The sequence below is a fragment of the Meriones unguiculatus genome, chromosome 3 (assembly GCF_030254825.1).
Source record: "Meriones unguiculatus strain TT.TT164.6M chromosome 3, Bangor_MerUng_6.1, whole genome shotgun sequence".
NCBI lineage: Eukaryota > Metazoa > Chordata > Mammalia > Rodentia > Muridae > Meriones > Meriones unguiculatus.
In genome coordinates this window covers 24,379,439-24,395,483 of record NC_083351.1, presented here as the reverse complement: position 1 = coordinate 24,395,483, position 16,045 = coordinate 24,379,439, and the positions used below count along the sequence as shown (strand labels likewise).

Genomic DNA, 16,045 nt, shown 5'->3' with positions numbered 1-16,045 from the left:
AGGAATCACTTATGATTATTCAAAGTAACCTGAAGGACTGTAGCTGTGGTTCAGGGGTGTAGAGTTTGACACCACAAAAAAATTAAAAAGTAACTCAACCATAAAAATTAGCCCAGAGCTGGAGAGATGGCTCAGAGGTTAAGAGCACTGCTTGCCTTTCTAGAAGTCCCGAGTTCAATTCCCAGCAACTACATGGTGGCTCACAACCATCATTGTATACATAATAAAACAAATCTTAAAAGAAAAAGAAAACTACAATTAATTTAAAAAAACAAAAAAATTAGCCCAGAGGCTAGGAACATTTTCAAGAAATACCACTGTTCCAGTCTGGAGTTTTCTTCTTTATTTATTCTTTACTTAAGAGACAATGTAGACAATACTGAATAGAAAAAAGTAAAATACATTCAGCACGATCAACATGGAATTGGAGTGAGGAGGCCTAAGTAAGGATACTCATGAGGACAGTCTCGAAGATCACATGATCACCCTCTGTACATTTACTTTAATTATGCATAATTTAAAAAAACCTTCAGTAATTAATTACATAAAGGTACTTACCAAGCATTTACAGAAATAAAAGACCCAATTAGATAATAGAAAGCCTACTCATCAACAATTCTATTCCTCAGTAAAGGCAAGCATATTAGCTCAGACCTATATGGAATGCATATACATGAAAAATGTAATAACATCAAAGTAACTTACATCCCCAATGATTTTCGCTGTAACTGTTGGAACTGCACCTTAATAGAAATTAAAATATAAATTTAGGATCTTTAAATTTTAAACATCAGTATTACAGCCAATTATTAGCCCCAAAACACTAGTCACGAGCATGTATAACTTTACATTTAATTCAGCAAATGTAAGCAGTAGCTCCAAAGTATAAAACAAATGTGGAACTTGTGAAAACATCACTGCGCACCCTAGTGGTGCAGTCAACTGCCACAAGGTACCTACAGTATTTATCTCAAGCAGTAAGAAGGCCGGTTTAAATCAAGCTCTACCTTGCAAGACGCTGTTGGCATTTGCTGTGGGCTGAGCAGCAGGAGCACTTGCCAGAGAAACTACATTAGCAATCACTGGAGTTGAATCTTTTCTGAGTGATGGGGGCCCTGCAGAAGCAGCTTGAACCATGGAAATACTTGCTGGTTAAAAGATAAAGAAAGAAGAAAGCTCACATAATTTATGTTTTACATAGAAATCAACAGCTCAAAGAACCAATGTTTCCAGGATTCAGTAAGTTGCTATGGAGCAGAGAAACTTTAAAAAATAACTAAGCTTTTGTTTCATCACTTCTTGGCTTTTGGGTAAGATTAAGTGTAGTATCTTTCCTTTCCAAATTAATTACTGGACTATTTGCTAGGTGGCTTTTGTTTTGTTTTTGTTTCTGAGAAAGGGTTTCTTTGTGTAACCTTAGCTGTCCTGACTCACTTTTGTAGATCAGGATGACCTCGAACTCAGAGATCCACCTGCTTCTGCGCTGAGATTACAGGTGAGCACCACTGTGCCCAACTGTTTGCTAGTTTCTGATTAGTGAAACTTCAAATTCTCTCATGTTTCATATAAACTTTCTGTTTGTATGAAAATGTATCAGTCTCACTTAAAAACCAACTAAACTATCCAAAGGCATAATTCCAACCAGTGACAACCACAAAGTAGATAATGAGAATTTAAGACAAAGATGTTTCTTAACTTTTATCTTTATATGTAAAGAACTTGTATCAAGTTTCTAGAGGAGGCCTCTACCTTTCCTTCTAGGGTTTCAGAATGACAATAATTTGTGCTCCAAATCTAAGATTTTATGTCTAGATATGTATATAGCTGGTTGTTGACACAAGCCTCACTGTGTAACCCAGGCTGGCTTCAAACTCACTAAATGGCTCCTGCTATCCTTGAAGTCTTTATCACCTACCTTAGTAAAACTAGAGATATGTATCACCAAGGACCATGTGATTTAGTTTTCATTTCTTTTAGCTACAAGCAATCTGAAATCTTTCATTATGGAAGGCAAGGTGTATACAAAATTTAAAAAACAATAAATGTCATTCTTTTCCAGAAACCTAAAAATGGCTAAGTCAGTATTCTGAGAGAAAGCTGTAACAAAAATTAATTTGCCTGCTAGGCATGGTGGTACATGCCTTTAACCCCAGCACACAAATGAATCTCTGTGAGTTCAAGGTCAGCCTGATTTACAGAGGCAGTCCAGGACAGCTGGGGCTCTGTTGAACAGAGAAACCCTGTGTTTTTAAAAAAAAAAAACAAAAAACAAAAAAAAAAAAAATTATTTGCCTGGCTTTCAGGTATTCAATAACTTGATTTAATTAAAATGTTAATGTTAGTTTTTTTAATTAAAATGTTAATGTTTAGTTTTTTTTTATAGTGTTGCTGCTGTTGTTGTTTTGAGACAGGATCTATATGTAGTCTTGGGTGTACAGAAATGGGCTATGTAGAACAGGTTGGACTTGAACTCACACAGATGTGCCTGCCTCTGCTTCCCCAATGCTAGGATTAAAGGTGTGTGCTACCACGCTTAGTTTGTTAATGATACCTGAACACAGTAAGATTTGCATTCAAAAAATCACTGACAATTTACATATTCTAATCTGTAGGAGAAAGGTAGTCAGCTCCTTGCAGTAGTAAGAGTTGACTTATTGCTCATTACATTTTACCTGCATTGTTTTGTAAAGGTGGGTCACACAGAGTTTGCTGATGACAGAACATCAAGATACAAAGCAGGTTACAAAAGTGTTTTATTTCTCCTCGCCATTTCAATGACTCACTGAGTTTACCCTGTCTCTTGCAACCATCACATTTGGCCATCTGGAACAAATTGAAGAAAGCAAAAAAGAAACAAATTACCAGGTGCTAAAGAGACGGCTCAGATATTAGGAGCACGTGGCTGCTCTTCCAAAAGACCCAGGTTCAAATCCCAGCTCCCACATGCTGGCTCGTAACTCTTTCCCATTCCAGGGGATTTGATGCCCTCTTCTGGACTCTGAAGGCACCAAGCACACACATGGTGCACAGACACACATGCAGGCAAAACACTCACACACATAAAATAAAGAGTTTAAAAATATCTGTAGTCTGACAGAATAAAATCAAGGTAACAAGTCAGAAAACTAACTTTAGAACTAAGTTGTAGACTTTTAATATTTGAATAGTTAATACATTTGTTTATTATGTATTCTTAATGAGAAAACAACATATTTGCTTTTACTTAAAGAACTTAAATCATAAACCCAAAGCTGACTGTACTAAAGTGATAAATATTTATATACTAATGATTTAAAAAAATGTGTGTGTGTGTGTGTGTGTGTGTGTGTGTGTTTGTAGCACATGTATGTTTGCAAGCATTGGGAGGCCCTACATTGTCCAATGCAGGGAGTTCTTTCTTCAACCAGGCTCCACCTTACTCCCTGGAGCAGTGACTTTCTGTTGGACCCAGAGCTCATCAACTGCTCTACTCTAGCTATCTTGCTCAGTGATGCTCTGCATCCAAGAATTGGAGTAACATGTGGGGTTTTATGTGATTGCTAGAGATCCAAACTCTAGTCCTCACACTAGCGTAGCAATTATTCTATCCACTGAGATATCACGGCAATCCCACCAATGACATCATTGAAAAAAATCATTTTAAAAAACCAACGCCTATTAATTGAAACCCCCAATAAGCAGCAATTAAAAACACAAAAGTTCTGGCCCTGCAAGAAGGCTCAGTGGTAAAGGCACTTACAGCCAAGCCTGAAAACTGAGTTCAATCTCCAAAACCCACATGGTAGAAGGAAAACCAACTCCCAAAGTTCTCATCTGATCTCCTTCCACATATGAGCCATGGCATTCATGCAGCTAAACCAACATGCATGCACAAATGTGGACACTAAATAAATAAATATAACATAATAAAAATAAAGTTTTTTTTAAAAATCAATTTAAATAAGATTTCTGGTTTTTTAGAATTCAGAAGACAAATTCATCTATTTAAATGAAAAATGAAGAAACTAATTAATAAAATATTCTAATGCCATAAGTCAGCTATATCTTCCAAAGAAAGTTAAAAACCAGCTGAGCAGTGGTAGTGCATGCCGTTAGGGAGAGGCAGACGAATTGCTGTGAGTTCAAGGCCAGCCTGCTTTACAAAGTGAGTCCAGAACAGCCAAGGCACAAAGAAATCCTGTCTAGAAAAACCAAAAACACAAACAAACAAAAAACAGAAAGAGTAAGATTTAAGTCTTTCATATGTTGTACAAATTGCTAAGAAACAAAATATTTAATGACGGGAGCCGTGACTCAGTGGCCTGCTTTGATATTTAAATCTCGGCGGAGAGATGGCTTTTAGGAGGCCTTTACTAATGGCAGAGGAGAACTTGCAAGTCCATCTCCTTTTGTTTGTGACAACAGGTGGGATAGCTTGTGAGAGTTACACCTCTTCCTCAGGCTCCTTGTGCAAATTAACCCATTGTTCTGAGATGTTTTACTGGCTAAAAGTAACTCCTCACAAAATAAAGTGGTCAGAGGGCTGGAGGCAGAGGAGGAGGCAGAGACTTGAGACTTGCTGCTGGCACTGCTTGCTGCAGTAGCCTGCCTTTTGCTGTGGCTGTCGAGTCTGAACCTTTAAAAAGTTTCCTGTGTGCTGTGTGTTTACTTTATTAATTTTAATCCTCACTCCCAACTCGAGAACTGTTCGACTCTGGCTGGCTGGCTCCAACAATTTAACATTAAATTTTAACCACCAAATTATTAGTTTGTACAGGAAAAAAAGAATGCTAACTCTGCCCAAACCAAAGAATGTGAATAATGTTTCTTACCTGATAAAACAAAACTGTATGTTTAGACATGCACTCTTCACAACAGAAGTCTTCCACCTTTCCACCCAAATTACTCTGTACCAGTTTGGGAGATGTCTGCAAACAATAGCTGCACATTTTACAGTGACTTCCCCAGCGTTTTCCCAAGTCGTGTTTATAAAGCAATTTGCAACCTAAGAAAGCGGGAAAGAAAAAGTTAATAATGGGTTAAGAATAATTACTTTCATTTTAAATTTAGCCCAGCACTATGTTCTCATACTTGGGACCTAACCAACTGGCTGGTCAAAAAATAAATTACAGGATCTAAACTAACTGTGCGTGTCTTCACTGAAATATATGTCATTTAAGTCTCACTTCATAAAGTTTTTGTTTTATTTGGAATATAAAAATACACTATATTTATAGCAGGTTTTCACGTGAAAAGTAATTATTTTATGTTAAAGTCAAAAATTCTGAAAGCCACTGATCAAGAAGGGCAACATTGCCATTTTAGAGTCAAGAAAGACACTCTTAAACATGTGTCATCTAGATAAAAATAAGTTACGTTCATTTGTATATCCCTATTCAGACCATTTATATCCAGAAACACAAAATTAAGGTGCTACTAAAACTTAAGAACTTCCATCTAGAAATAAGTACAGCAGCTAAAGTTCTCCATCAAGGCAATGAGGTCAAATATATACTGTGTCACCATTTTCTACACTGTACTCAGAGAATCTGCTTTATTTGCTGTATTTTAATATCTACATAAAATTAAAAACTAGATAAAAACAGCATGTCAATAAAAAGACTTTGTAGGTTTGCACATGGGATAAAATTAATTGGCACAGTAATCCTTTCAATCAACTGCTACTTTAGAAACCTCCAAAATGCTCAATAGCGAGATTATATTTTTACCTTCACTACAAAATGACTTGTCAGCACCTGAGAACCGCACAGTCTCCTTTATGATTTTCTCAATTTTACAGTATTCACACATTGCCATTACATTATTGATTTTCTTATATTCATCAGAACAATTCTTGCCACAGAACTGAAACATTTTACCCTGTAAAGAAATATTGAGTAGCAATTACATATTTGGGTTATGTTATGGTAATAGTCATCCTTCTTAATTCAAAAATATATGGTATGCAGTTGGGCATAGGGCACATGTCTGCAATCCAGCACTCAGGAGGCAGAGACAGACAAAACTCTGTGAGTTCAAAACCAGCTGGTCTACTTACTGAGTTCCACACCAGACAGAGTTACACAATAAGACCTATCTCAAAAACAAAAACAAAAAAAAAAACCAAAAAAAAAAAAAAAAAAAAAAAACCTCAAACAATTTTGAACAAAAAATTAAAAATACATTTACAGACAGAACCATTTATACCCAAACTCTTACCATGGACCTATACAGTGCTGTTTTATTTCCTTTGTATTTTGTAAAAAGAGGTTCTCAGTGAGTTGTCACAGCTGGTCTGAAACTCACAATCCTATATGCTCGCAACTGCACAGCAGCTATGAGCCCACACTGACCTTGTAGTCAAGAAGCTCTGGCTTTGTGGCAAAAAGACGGTTACAGTGTTGACACCTAAGCTTCACCACACTTCGTGCAAACCCAACATGCTGGGACTGGGCAGCCAGTCGCTGGAGCCCAGCTGCAGCAGAGCTGTTGATAGAGGTAGGAGACACAGCAGGGGCACTCCCTCCACCTGCAGACACTGCTGAGCCTGTGGGGATGCTCACGATTACTTGGCCCTGAGACAGGGGTACAACTGAAGAATTCATTCCAGTTGGTTTGTTGAACAAATTCTGAAAAAGTAAAACAATAAGAATAGGTCTGTTTAATCACTTGTTCAAGAAATTATGCCCCTATGTATGCCAAGAAAGGTTCTAGAAATGCAAGAAGCTAGGTTCTTTGTCTTTGAAGACTTTAAAACTGAAAGGGGCAAGTCTTTTATGTAAACAAACAAACAATCCAATAATCTTCAAATCTAACACTCTCCCAAGAGTGTCATTTAATTTTATGAAGGACAGTTAGGTGACTTTAGAGGCTCACCTAACAATCTAAGCTGAAAAGCTAGAATAGAAAAACACAATCCTGGCACTAGGAAACGGTAAGTTTGTATAGCTATAGTAGGTGAGTCACTGACTAGGAAGAGGAAGATCCCCAAGGTCCTACCTGGAAAGCTACCACACAACTGTAGCTGCAGAAGTTGCGTATACTTCCATCTGACATGGCTAGATGATACTGAGGGATTGCTGAGGTTTTACAACTGTTACACTGAACTTGTACACCTTAGCAAATGAAAGTAAAATCTAATGAGTCACACATAAACCTAGGAGGAATTATCATAGACAAAAATTCAACTTTCAGGTTACGCTATAGGAACTGAACCTAACCTCAATCATGCCACATCTATCAAAACTAACTCAACATTTAAAAAGTTTTAAATTTTTAAATAGTTATAATCTACCTTGAAATTATAAAATAAATGGATCTTGAAATATATTGGATGTGGATAAAGAAAATACATTAAAGAAGGTATATGTAATCCATCCAGTAAGGGGGATGCATAAATAGGTAAGCAAGTAAATAAGATAACAGGTAATATTTTACAATAAAAATGTGAAATATATCTGTCCTAAAATCAACTCAATTTAGACAAAAATTTGGGCCAGCAAAAAAGTAGTAACTAATTTTCCAACTATTACATTTTATAGTTTATGAAAGCAGTATTACCTGCAGAAGTAACCATTTTAACTCTGTAAGCAGATAAGCAATTAACAGAACAGAAAAGTTCTGTCTTCCCCAAGCTATTGGTATTCTCAATCATTTCTGCTGAGGATCTCAATGATTTGCAAAGCGCACATGGTGTTATTTTGGCTGATTTCTATTAACAGAATAAAACAACATTCATTTTTACCAAATTCATAAAGCATAATTCTTTGAAATGTTTAACTTAACTCTGCTGAAATATTATTACTTTTTTATGTGTGGTGCTAGGAATTTATCCCAGGGCCCTGCATGGTGCATTTTTCCCCTTACTCATGAAGTATTTTAAATCAGTAGTTTTCAAATGATCATCATTACAATCCTCAGTAAGAAGTTTCACAAAGGGAACTTATATGTTATTCTGAAATTCTAAGTTTGGGTATAACATGTATGCATACAAAAGTGAAAAGCATTTCACTGAGCGACACACATCATGGAAACATGCTATACTTTCATATTTCTACTGTATTTTATTAGAAAACAGTGTTAGTTATGACCTAGTAAATAATTTAAGATCTAATAATTGTTAAGCATTTGTTTTTAAAGAGTTGTTAACAGGTTTTTTTTATATTAGCTGAAACATGTAAAGAGCTTTCTACAAAAAGTTCTAACTTATTAGGAAACTCAGTGTCAATCCGCTCCTTTAAATAACAATGCATACTGTAAGCAGCAAGATGAAAGCAGACCTCGAGTATTCAAATATAATCAAGGAATCTGGCAGAGTAAGTATTCCCTCAACTAGGAACTCAACAGAAAGTAAGGGCAAGTATAATGTACCCTTTCACACACTAAAGAAAACACTGTTCATGCAATAACTAAGGGATTCTAAGATCTTCTCCCCTTTCTATGATAAATTGCAAACTTGATATTAAAACAGACGCATATTAGCATATACCTGATCTGGAATATCTTCTAATTCCCAGATTAGAACTGTAAACACAGCTGGGCGCGGTGGCCCACGGCTGTAATCCTAGCACTCAAGAAGGTAGAGACAGGTGGATCATTGTGAGTTCTAGGACAGCCTAGTCTATAAAGCAAGTCCAGGACAGCCAAGGCTACACAGAGAAACCCTGTCTTGAAAAAAATAAAAAAAGAAAAAAGAAAAAAGAAAAGGAGGAAGAAGAGGAGGAGGAGAAAGAAGAAATAGAACTGTAAACACAAACTTAATTTTAAAAAGTTCAGTCAAAACTTGTCTTTGTGAAACTTTTGCTGATATACCTAGTCCTACCAACTACACTTTCTTCATGGTACAGTCCCTTGTACTTCACAACGCGTTTAGCTACTCACTTACTTATAAGTCAGAAATATGTGTTCCCAGAAAAGAGAAATTGGATTCAGTATCTGAATGAATTGAAGAGGAAAAGAAAGTGGCAATGAATAGCCATCTACAACGTGCCAGGGTCTGTATTAGTGTTTTTGCTTGTTTTACATAATCCTGAACACAGTCTATAGTTTTCATATCACAGACACTAGCAGGTAAAAAAGCAAAACCTAGAATCCACACAATCTGTATTCCCCATGTAAAATTGTATGTGACCATACTGTATTGGTCTTATTATCACATTAAAATTTTTGGTTTAGTCTTTTTTTTTTTTTTACTGGAGAAAGGGTGTTTGTGTTTTCACTTTGAAGACAGAGTCTCACTATATAATTCTAAATGTCTTCAAACTAGTTATGCAAACCAAACTGGCCTCAAACTCAAGGATCTGCCTTCCTCTAACTCCCAAGTACTTGGAACTAAAGGTATTTACCACCATGTCTGGCCCTTGCATTTTTCCGAAGAGTGGGAGGTGAGGAATATTAAATTCTTGTCCCTAACACTTCATGTTTGAATAGGTAGAAATAAACATTCAAAATTAAAATTACATAGTATTACATAGTAAGTTCCTGACTTCCAAAGCAAAGCAAAAATACCCCTCCCCCAACAGCAACAAACTTGACTGCAATAGTAAAACCTAGCTGACAGTATTCACGGACTTTGGTGAACTGTACACATGTATTAAAGAGGAGGGAAAAAGTGTCAGATGAGGAAATGTGACAAAATAGAAAGCCATTGCAAAATATGAAATACAAGAAGTATTTACCATCCCTTTCAGGCAGCAGTTCTCAACCTTCCTAATGTTGTGACCATTAGCACAGATATTCAAGTTACAGTGACCCCCCGCCAAACATAAAATTATTTTTGTTGCTACTTCTTAACTATAATTTTTCTATTGTGAACTGTAATGTAAATATCTGTGCTTTCTCAGGGCTTTAAGCTACCTCTGTGAAACAATCATTTGACCCCCAAATGAGTCACAAACCCACAGGTTGAGAACCACTGCTTTAAAGTTATCAATAATGGAACTAATATTTGGCTAAAATTTACTGGTAAAATACTAAACAAACAAAACTGCATAGAAGATCCTTTTCAGAGTTCATCCAGGTTATTCTCTGCCAATTTCCAAGTCTCTAATTAATAAATGACCCTCATTTGTTCTATTTAATGAAGACAATTCTTTAAAAACTTCTTCACACACTCAGGAGGCAGAGACAGGCAGATCTCTCTGAGTTCAAGATCACCTTGGTCTATAGAGCGAGTTCCAGGACAGCCAAGGCTACACAGAGAAACCCTGTCCCTAAACACCAAAAAATAAAATAATAAAAATAAAAACCCGTTTACTTGCTAAGATTTTTACGGTTTACAACTGTAATTATGTGGTTCCACTTGCAAGAAAAATTTGTGTGTGCATACACACGCACACACACATATATATACATACATACACACATGCATGCAATTTGGACCTTTTTGCTTAAGAACAAGTATACATAAAAATGAAAATATATAGAGGTTGGAGAGATGGCTCAACGGTTAAGAGAACTGGCTGCTCTTCCAGAGGTCCTGAGTTCAACTCCCAACAACCCCATTATGGGTCACAATCACAGTCAGTCTATACTGGGATCTGATGACCTCTTCTGGCATGCAGATGTATATGTGTGTGTGTGTGTGTATATATATATATATATATATATATATATGGTCTATGTTTGGTTCATTTAAAAATTACTATTAAAAAATATAAGTTGCCATAAACAAACAAACAAACAAATCAATCTTTTTTTAAAAAGGAAAAAGAAAAAGGGAGGCTGAAGAAACGGCTCAATGGTTAAGAGCACTTTCTGCTCTTCCACAGGTCCTGAGTTCAACTCCCAGCAACCACATGGAGGCTCACAACCATCTAAACTGTGATCTGATGCCCTCTTCTGGCATGGAGATGTACATGCACACAGAGCACTCATATACATACATAAATAAATCTAAACCAACCAACAACAAACAAACCCTGCTGGACAGAGTGAGCAAGAGGTAGACATGTTCAAGATTAGCCTAGGCCATTTAACAAATTCCAGGGAGACACGGCTGTCTCAACAAAACAAAGCCAAAAGCTAAAAAGATGCATTTCTTTTTGGGTTTTCCTGACAGTGTTTCTCTGTATAACTGTGGCTGTACTGGAACTTGCTCTGTAGACCAGGCTGGCCTCAAACGAACTCACAGAGATCTGCCTGCCTCTGCCTCCTGTGTGCTGAGAATAAAGGCGTGCACCAGCACTATCCAGCTAAAAGATGGGTTTCTTAATACATATACAGAAATTGGGACATATAGAACTCTATTTCAGAACATTTAATATATATACATTTGGCTAATACTATTTCTAAGAAAAAATAAATGCTTATTATTTTAAACAACTGTTTCAAAAATAATCCTACCTAAAGGTTTCAACTCTCCTGAAATGAAGAAAGATGGCAAGATTAAGTATGATCAAATACCTGTTTGTAAGAGGTGACACACATTGAACTACAGAACTTCTTGGACTGTCCCTCAATCTGGAGCACATGGCACTGTGCAGAGCCACTGTAACAGTAACCCCCACAGTTCTCACAGCAGTTCATCGTGAGGTTGTTAGCAGAGCGAAACTTAGAGAAACAGGCATCACTGCAAAGTTTATGGACCACGTTCTGGTAATTAACTTCATGTCGAATCTAAGAATTACAAAGTACACCAAAACATCAGACACAAGAAATCAAGCATTCTTCTTTAAAGCCTGAGTATCAAATGTACTCACTCGAGTGAAGTAAAAAGGCAACTTACAATAGCATTCTTCTGACACATGCTGCATTTGGTTGAAATGCTGCTTGTATTTATGGTAACAATGGGTTTTTTTTTCAGTTCATAGGTTGACAAGCATGACTGACTGCAAAAATCCTTACTGGTGGTGCTATTTTCAAACTGGGCACTGATCACATCCTTTGGGTTTAAAATGTCTCTAAAATAATAACAAAGATGAAATAAGTCACAGGGTATTACAACTATCCCCCTTTGTATGTTAAAGAAACCAAATAAAACCAGGCTTTCAGTAAAGGACATTGTAACTTTTTTTTTTTAATTAAAACATTTTAAATTTTATGTGTATGAGTGCTTTGCCAACATGTATGCCTGTGTACCACTTGGGTTTCTGGTGTGTTCTGGGAGATAGAAGAGGAGTTAAATCCCCTGAGATTGGAATTACAGGTGCCTACAAGCCACCACAGGGTATTGGGAATTGAAGCTGAATCTTCTAGAACAGCAGTCGCTGCTGTTCACCACTGAGCTATCTCCACAGCCCCTGGGGCGCTGCAATCTAATTTGCATATGTACACGTGTACATCCGTGGCATACATGTGCAGTGCGTGTGTGTGTGCAGATACTTGTGCACAGGGAGAACAGCTCCTTACGTCAATGTCTGGTGTTTTCTTCAGTCCCTCTCCAATTACTGTCTCAACCTGGAAACCTCTGACTGGCCAGCAAGCTCTACAGATCCGCCTGTCTCCACACCTTCCTCCTTCTTGCAGCACTAAGGTTAGAGAGCCTGGCTGACCAAACAGCTTTTCCATAAACAACGAGGATCCATAAACCACTCACTGAGCAATGCCTCAGCCCTGAAATATAAACTGTGGAGTCTGGCGTCCTCTCACTTACTACATACAAATATCATAGCAATGTATTTAACATTTATAATGTGATCAGGCATGGTGGTTCTTGCCAGTAACCCCAGGATTCAGGAGGCGGAGATAGAAAGGCTAGACTTGGGTATATAGTCACAGAGTTGAGTTCCAGACTAGCCTTGGCTCTGAAATTCATACTGGAAGAATGGAAATGTAGAAAGCTGGGGTAGGGGAGTAAGACTGATGAAGAGTGTTCATTGTAGATGCAATTGAAAATTTTAATTTTTTTCTTAACATCATCTATATTTTCAAGGTATTCAATAAAAATAATTACATATGAAACTTTTTCAAACTATTATGTATGGAACTTTGTGTATATATACATTTTTCCTTCTGCCTTTTTTCTTATATTGTTTATTTCATGTTCTCTATGTCTGTGTGTATATATATACTTATGTATACACAGTACAAAGGCTGAAGTCAAAGGACAATGTGTGGGTTCCAGCAATGAATTCAGGTCCTAAATTTTTGAAGCCAGTACCTTTTTTACTCATGAGCAATCTTGAAAATCTCCAAGAAAGGGACTCTCACTGAACCTGGAACTCAAAAAGATTCCGCTAGGTTGGTTGCCCACTGAGCTATAGGAACCTACTAGGTCTTTGCCTTTCCAGTGCTGGGGATTCGATCTCAGGTCCTTGAAAAGCAATCATTTACCCAGCTTATCATTTTAAGCTTTTACCCGGCTCTATGGAATACATATTTAAGCATCACTACATAAAATCTAGATGTCCACATCTAAGAAATTCAATATGTAATCATTAGTAATAAAGACAATGAAGAATGAATCCCTAAGGAATCAATTTTCTACCACTCCAACAATGAAAATAAAATTTCTCATTGATATCAACAAATTTACAAACCAAACAAATTATATCTTATGGCAGAATAAAAGGAAACAACCACATTTCTGTTAGCATATATTCCGCAAAGCTACAAGAAATTCAAAAAAGGATTCTTGAATTTCATAATAAAAAAAATTGATCTAACAATTAGTAAAATTATACTCCAAATTGTTTTATATAAGATTTGAAAGTTTTTAAAAAATATTTAGGTTCTTTTTATTTATTAAAGAAAACTAGACATTAAATGGTAATAAAAACACATTCAGCAGTATAACCCTAAGGGTGTAATAGTGGCACACATACATTTGGTGGTAGCCAACAGCTCTCTAATTAGATTGCTTGGTACTGAGAACCTAGCCAACTGACCAGAGCTAGTGAAACCATGGATCTTGGCTGAGAACCTGTAACTGCCACTTTACTAAACCAGTGTAATCCTTAACTACATTCTAAATATTTATTTTTGTAACCACAATTAAATGTAGTTCTCACTCCCCATCAAAGAAACTTCTCTTTGCAACAAAGACCATTAAAGAAAACCAAAACAGATCAAAATGCAGAGAGCAAGAGACTGTGCGGCATACAGTACCAAATGATACATTTATAACACCATTCCCACACCTAACACTCAGGTATCCTTGAAGAAAAAAGGACATTACTGTTCTAATGACTACGTACACTAACAAAAAAAAGGGCAAGACAAATCAAGTGGCAAATAGGAAATGAAAGATTTTCATCTGTAAAAAAGAATAAGGCAAAAATAGAAAAAAGAAGTATAATGAAAAATGAGTAATAAAGAAGACATAGAAAGAAGAAAGCCTGTGGAAGCAAGCAGCTAAATAAACAGTGCCACAAAATAACAGAAAGAGGGAAATGGAAGAGTAAAGACTAAAAATGGAAGAAATGAATAAGATAAAACAATGTTGACAGGTAAAACTGAAAATCTTGACAGATAAGGGAAAATGCAAACATAACTGTTCAACTAGTATTGTAGGTAATCTTTTAAAGATCTACTTATCTTCGCTTCATGTCCAGGAACATTTGCCTATGTATATGTATGTGTACTAAATGCATGCCTGGTGCCAGAGGAGGACAGAAGAGGGCTCTGGACCTCCTAGAACTTAAGTTCCTAATGGTTATGGTTCCTCATGTGGGTCCTGGGAAATAAAGCAGGGGCCTGTACAATAGCAGCAAGTGCACCTAACTGCCCCTCAAACAAGTTATTGCTGATGTGTAGGGGAAAAAAAATATCTGTTTCAGGTAGATCACTGATAACTAACAAAGGACAGAGATCAAATTAACATGTATGACATAGGATGTAAAGAAATATATATCCAAGGGTTGGCGAGATGGTCCAGAGGTTAAGAGCACTGGCTGCTCTTTCCAAAGGTCAAGAGTTCAACTCCCAGCAACAACATGGTGGCTCATAAGCATCTACTGGCCTGATGGTACACGTACACACACACACACACACACACACGCGCGCAGAACAGTATATAAATAATAAAATAAAAAAGAGAGAAATTTATGTCTAAAAGGTGTGGCTGGGAAGACAGCTCAATAAGTAAAAGGCTTGACTTGAAAGCATGAGAACCTAAGTTCAAAGTCCAGAAGGCACCTCCCAAAAAACAAACAAACAAACAAAACAAACAGGCAGGTGGTGACCACTTGTAATAATACCAATGCTAGACAAGTCCAGACAGGAGGGTCCCTAGGGCAACTGCCAGTCAGCTTAGAGAAATCTGTGAGCTCCGGGTCAATGAATCACTCAGTGACATCAGTCTTAAAAATGGCACATAGCATTCCTACGGATAACACTCAAGGGTATCCTATGTCTTTCAAATTCATATGTATACATACCATACACATGTGCGTGTGCACAAACATGACCTCCCCTATCTGCACACGTTTTAAAAATATGTACATGAGGGCTGGAGAGATGGCTCAGAGGTTAAAAGCACTGTCTGTTTTTCCAGAGGTCCTGAATTCAATTCCCAGCAACTACATGGTGGCTCACAACCATCTATACTGAGATCTGGTGCCCTCTTCTGGCGTGAAGGCCTACATGCAGGCAGAACACTGTAAACATAATAAATAAATCTTTAAAAAAAATAATTCTTAAGAAAATATGTACATGGAAAGAAGATACATTTCTGTATACATGTTTTATATGGTAATGTTTAAAATAAGTGAAAAATCTTTAAGTATCTGTGGTTCTCATGAAAAAAAAAAAAATCACTGACATCTTAGAAACTCCTGACCCCCAAAATGATTAATCCCTAAGATGCATAAGTCCAGTTAATAATCAAACAATCAAGGTATTTCATCATGAAACACCAGATGAAAAAACTAAAATAATTATAGTTTTCATTTTAACTCAGTCACAGAATAATCTAATAGTGCATATATTAGAATATAAAAGCATAGACCATACAGCCAAGTACTCTCCTTTAAAACTACATGTTATAACCACAAAGTAGAAATAAAGAACTCTGCTTTGGGCAAATTAATTTTGCCCGAAATAGTGCGTGATAGTCAATTTAATAAGACATAAGTATAATAAGTTTACTCCAAACTTAAGGTCATTAAATAATCTATTCAATAATATT

The 16,045-nt window shown here is 36.6% G+C and overlaps 1 protein-coding gene across 7 annotated transcripts in view; it reads right to left on the bottom strand.

Moving 5' to 3' along the window:
• The window catches only part of Zmym4 (zinc finger MYM-type containing 4), a 121,096-nt gene that overhangs the window by 37,893 nt on the left and 67,158 nt on the right, over positions 1–16,045 (bottom strand). For 6 of the 7 annotated variants that reach the window (XM_060379532.1, XM_060379537.1, XM_060379533.1 and 3 more), the window contains 10 exons: positions 11,705–11,879; positions 11,383–11,595; positions 7,540–7,690; positions 6,979–7,094; positions 6,333–6,608; positions 5,709–5,859; positions 4,812–4,984; positions 2,673–2,823; positions 1,008–1,148; positions 706–743 (listed from right to left, as the gene is read on the bottom strand). In XM_060379532.1, coding sequence (XP_060235515.1) covers positions 706–743; positions 1,008–1,148; positions 2,673–2,823; positions 4,812–4,984; positions 5,709–5,859; positions 6,333–6,608; positions 6,979–7,094; positions 7,540–7,690; positions 11,383–11,595; positions 11,705–11,879 — 1,585 coding nt within the window. The remainder of the gene's footprint in view (positions 1–705; positions 744–1,007; positions 1,149–2,672; positions 2,824–4,811; positions 4,985–5,708; positions 5,860–6,332; positions 6,609–6,978; positions 7,095–7,539; positions 7,691–11,382; positions 11,596–11,704; positions 11,880–16,045) is intronic. The other variant, XM_060379536.1, reaches the window with a different exon arrangement.